At 43.5% G+C, this 5,000-nt stretch overlaps 1 protein-coding gene across 1 annotated transcript in view; it reads right to left on the reverse strand.

Annotated features, from left to right (window-relative positions):
* Positions 1 to 5,000, reverse strand: part of mst1rb (macrophage stimulating 1 receptor b) — a 34,024-nt gene that overhangs the window by 1,320 nt on the left and 27,704 nt on the right. Inside the window, exons 28-30 of the mRNA XM_063215990.1 lie at positions 921 to 1,057; positions 699 to 771; positions 1 to 230 (exon numbers count right to left, since the gene is read on the reverse strand). The exon at positions 1 to 230 is cut by the window's left edge and continues 1,320 nt beyond it. Of these exons, the coding sequence (XP_063072060.1) occupies positions 105 to 230; positions 699 to 771; positions 921 to 1,057 (336 nt within the window). The 3' untranslated portion in view covers positions 1 to 104. The remainder of the gene's footprint in view (positions 231 to 698; positions 772 to 920; positions 1,058 to 5,000) is intronic.

Consider the following 5,000-nt stretch of genomic DNA (forward strand, 5'->3'; position numbering starts at 1 on the left):
TTGAACAGATGCCAGTCAGAGTCCTTGCCATCTGATTGGGTAGAGGACAGGGTGGCAGTGTAGCTGGCCCCTGTTGCTAGGAGATAGCATGATTGACTTGTGTGTCAGTCTGAGTCTTCATCTTCTGATTGGGTGAGGGCAGGGTAGGGACGGGGCTGGTCCAGATTGACATATGTGACGTTGAGGCTGATGTAGTGCTCCCCCTCAAGGCTGCTCAAAATACTGCGCACCTACAGACGAAAGTGAGACTTTATTAATCTCCAAAGGAGATTTGAATGCCACCTGGCCATCCACACAACACATAACATATTTCATAACATAACATAACATAACATATTTCCTGTGCACTTTATATTTGCTAGTAATGTTAGCTATGATTATGTCCACGATTGTGAGTCGCTTTGGTTATAAAGCGCCTGCCTGCCGAATGCAATGTAATGTAATAACAGCAAGGCAAGACAATCACATAATAAAAGAGACCTAAGAAATAAATTCATAAATAAATTCATAAATAAGAAATAAGAAACAGTCCATCATAAAAACACACAAAGAATCACCACAACATTATAAAACATTACATATTTTAATTAATTATTATTCGCGGCATCATCATTATCATATTATGTTATTATCAGGATACTGCACACCTACATTATATACTGCACAGTTCATACAGTATATATATATATATTATGCACCTCTGACACCAGCACTCCAAATGCAGGCCTCCTCTCAGCCTCTGGATCCCAACACTGGAGCATGATGGAATACCTACACACACACATACACACACATACACACACACACACACACACAAGGAACGCTGAAGTGTGATGTGAAAGCGTGTGTGTGTGTGTGTGTGTGTGTGTGTGTGTGTGTGTGTGTGTGTGTGTGTGTGTGTATGCGTGCGTGTGACTCACAGTGGGTTGGGGCAGTATTGAGGCTGCGGTAGGCGTCGTCCCTTCTGCAGGTAGTGTGTGATGTCATAGGGGTCTACTTCCGGGTAGGGACTGGCACCTCTAGTTAACATCTCCCACATCAGCACTCCAAACGACCACTAAACACGCAACACACACACACACACATACACACACACACACACACACACACACACACACACACACACACAGAAATACATACACACACGCACACACAAGTGGATATACACACACACACACACACACACACACACACACACACACACACACACACACACACACACACATGCACACAAACACACTGTTACAAACTTCTATTAGCTTGATCAAAAAAATGAAAACGAACAACCAAACGACTCATACACACCGAACACAGCAACGCACGCACGCACCAGTGACGTGCGCTGGGATTTATGGCTGGTGAGGCAACTTTTTCAATATCAGATTTTCAAATAAATAATTGCCAAATAGGCCTACCGACAAGTTCCATATGTCATAGCAGCTTTCTTAACATAAGGTAGGCCTACATATTTTGACATAAGCTTACTGCATTTCCGCAGAGAAAATGCTATTAGGTCTCTCTCTCACACACACACACACACACACACACACACACACACACACACACACACACACACACACACACACACACACACACACACACACACACATACACACACACAGGATTCAAACAGTGGTCTCACATAAACCACACATCACCAATGTGGACAGCAGAGCAGAGCAGAGCAGAGGAGAGTAGTGGAGAGGAGAGGAGAGGAGAGGAGAGGAGAGAAGGGGAGGGGAGAGGAGAGGAGAGGAGGAGAGAAGAGGAGAGAGGAGATGAGAGAGGAGGAGAGGGGAGGAGAAGAGAGAGGAGAGGAGATGAGAGGAGAAAGGAGGAGGAGTGGAGAGGAGCTCAAGGAGAGGAGAGGAGAGGGAGAGGAGAAGAGAGAAGAGGAGAGGAGATGGGAAAAGAGAGGACAGGATAGGAGATGGGAAAAGAGAGGAGAGGGGGAGAGGAAAGGAGAGAAGAGAGGAGAGGGGGAGAGGAAAGGAGAGGAGAGGAAAGGAGAGGAGGGGAGAGGAGAGGAGAGGAGAGGAGAGGAGAGGAGAGGAGGTGAGGGGAGAGTAGATGTGGGACAAAGGTGTGGCAGGAAGCGAATGTCAACGTAAACAGATATTACACGCTTCGATATGGTCACCAAATATTTTGGGGACTGTCATTTCTGTTATGCCTACACCTTGGAATTAAATCAGAGTCTTGTAGTTACACGGGTATATTTGATTTACCTCAACGGTACCCTGTACTCAACTTTACAAACAGTTACCGGGCACATGAGAATCCGGTGCCCATCACAAAAGCTACCACACTGGACAGAATCACGGCGGATTCCCTTTCTCCCCACGGGTCTCACAAACACAGGCTTCACACACATAGGAAATTGGTCTTACCTGAACTCGTGCATCAGGTCCATGCGCCGCTCTTTTCCTTCACTTTGGCGTTGTGCATGCTAACGTTACTTTAGCCGGTGCTGTTCATCCAAAGCCCCAAACGTCGCCCCAAACGTCCAAAGCAATTTGGCATTGAATATGAGTAGCCGCGAGGATTTGTGTTTCGTGAGGCTCACAAAATCCCATGCGAATGGTCTTCCACACATTCTCGCCGGTTGCAAACAAGACACAGGGGAAACAACAAATATTTTCTGCAGTGTTGTACCACTCACTTTGAAATGATCGGGTAGTTATTCTGACCGGTCACCTGAGTAGCAAACCCTTCAGCTCTGTCGGTCCTCCATTCTTTATCACATATTTTCCCCTTGGAAATCCAACTTTGAGAATGCTCTTAGTTTCGTTATGAAATCCACTTGTAGCAGTCAAAGTTAACAAGCTAGCCAACAACACCGAGTGATTGTATTGTGAACTTCAGATTCGCTATGACGTAACTGTCCAGCAAGACTCAACACCAGAAGGAGTCTGCGGCCAGGCTACAGCTCGCCTCACCATTGTATCTTTCAGTGGGCGTTATGACAAAGCGTCCAGAGTAAAGAAATGATAATCACACGTAGAAAATATTAAAAAAATATCAGGAAATGAGGGCACACCATACATACTTCTATTAAGTGTATAAAAACTAGGGGTGGGCATAGATTATTTTTTTTAATCTAGATTAATCTCACTGTAATTATGAAATTAATCTAGATTAATCTAGATTAATCTATATCAAAATGGCTCATTCAGAATAGGCACGATAGCGAAATAATGCCGAAAAAAAACCTTGGGGTTTCTTAAGACAGATGGCGCATTAGACCAGAGCTCATCTTTTTTTCCAAAATGCATCTCATCTTCAAAAAATGGTCATGTTGATACTTGGAGAAGAAAAAATCACAGCAATATGTGTAAAGTGTGTCCAATATGTTAGGAAGCATTTACAGTTATAAGATACTGAAATTTCAAAATGAACAGCGCTATAAGTTGTAGAGGCAAATACAGATAAATCTATCAAACATTTAGGCTATTTAAACAATATTACCTCAACAATTCAGCATTTCTAATGGGCAGAGAGAGAGAGAGAGAGAGAGAGAGAGAGAGAGAGAGAGAGAGAGAGAGAGAGAGAGAGAGAGAGAGAGAGAGAGAGAGAGAGAGAGAGAGAGAGAGAGAGAGAGAATCTGCCACTGACTGTTAAAAGGAGCAGCGGCTCCTTTAAGAGAGGGAGGAGCTCTGCGCGTAGTAGGCACAGCAGCCCTCAGCAGAGCCAGGCTACTGGATATGCCTATCTAGAACCTACAGCACTGGCACACGGCGATTTGACAGTTATTCTCAGAGTTAGAATGCCAGATGAGTTACAACTCGACATGAATTCAGTTTGCAAAAAAAAAAAAAGTCAAGCGCGACAACCGCGAGGTTTATTACCGTCGGACATGAGAATATCTCACTGAATCTCAAATGGCGCGATTGCAACACAAACATTCAGCGAGAGTAGATATTGACAGTTTCAGTTTGACAATCTTCAAAATGCATAGGACTATCACACGGAATGTTTTGCAATTATAGCACAGGCAAGATTTCTGGAAGTTGTTTATGTATTCTATGCAATGCGTGAGGAAATGTCGGGCTGGTAGCTACTCACACACAATAATGTCTCTCTATGCTTCACCTCAAACAATAACGTCTCTTTAGTCTACCACTTATGAAAAAGCACTCAAACAACAACTACCACGGCAGAGGGATTAATGTTTTCAGCATGCAAACACTTCATATTTAGTAGGTCTGCTGAAACAACAGGTGGAGAGAGGAGAAGCGACTGGAGCGCAGTCTAAAAGCGTCTGTCAATTAAACGCTATGGTGACGTGCATACCCAAACTCCAAACCTATATTTTGAGAATAGATTAACGTGCGATATTTTCTTTATCGCGCGACAAGAGTCTCACATTATCGCAGCACGTTAACGCCGATAACGGCCCACCACTAATAAAAACGTTTAATACAATATTACCAGGTTGCATTCACAGAACGAGCAACATGGCGCATGCGCGCAAACTTGTTAACGAGGGATTGCGCAATCCGGGGTGAGGCCAGTTCAGAGTTGCCCCAAATTCAGCGTATTCGGAGCAATTTGACATGAAATGGGCAAATATTACGATTTTGGCCACGGAAATGGTTGAAAATGAGTGAAACTGTTTAAATACTGCTCAAATGGTAGTTATGGTGCAGATGCTCGAAAACAATAGCTGTTATTGTTACTATTATTCACATTAACTGCATCTCATCATTCTCATCAGGAGCTGGTGAGGCCGTGCTTCCCCTGCCGTATTGGAGTGCACGTGCCTGGCACGCACGCACGCACACATACACAAATACAGTGCCTTAAAAAAGTCTATACACCCCTCCTCAAATTTCAGGTTTTTGTGATGTAAAAAAATGACAGGAAGGCAAATAAATTCACGGCTTTTTCCACCTTCAATCTAAACTATTAACCTGTACAATGCAATTGAGAAACAAGCATGAAGCTTTAAATGGAAACAATAGAAAATAAAAAAAACTTCAAAACAATTAACATGGTTG

Source organism: Engraulis encrasicolus, chromosome 14 (assembly GCF_034702125.1).
Source record: "Engraulis encrasicolus isolate BLACKSEA-1 chromosome 14, IST_EnEncr_1.0, whole genome shotgun sequence".
Lineage (NCBI taxonomy): Eukaryota > Metazoa > Chordata > Actinopteri > Clupeiformes > Engraulidae > Engraulis > Engraulis encrasicolus.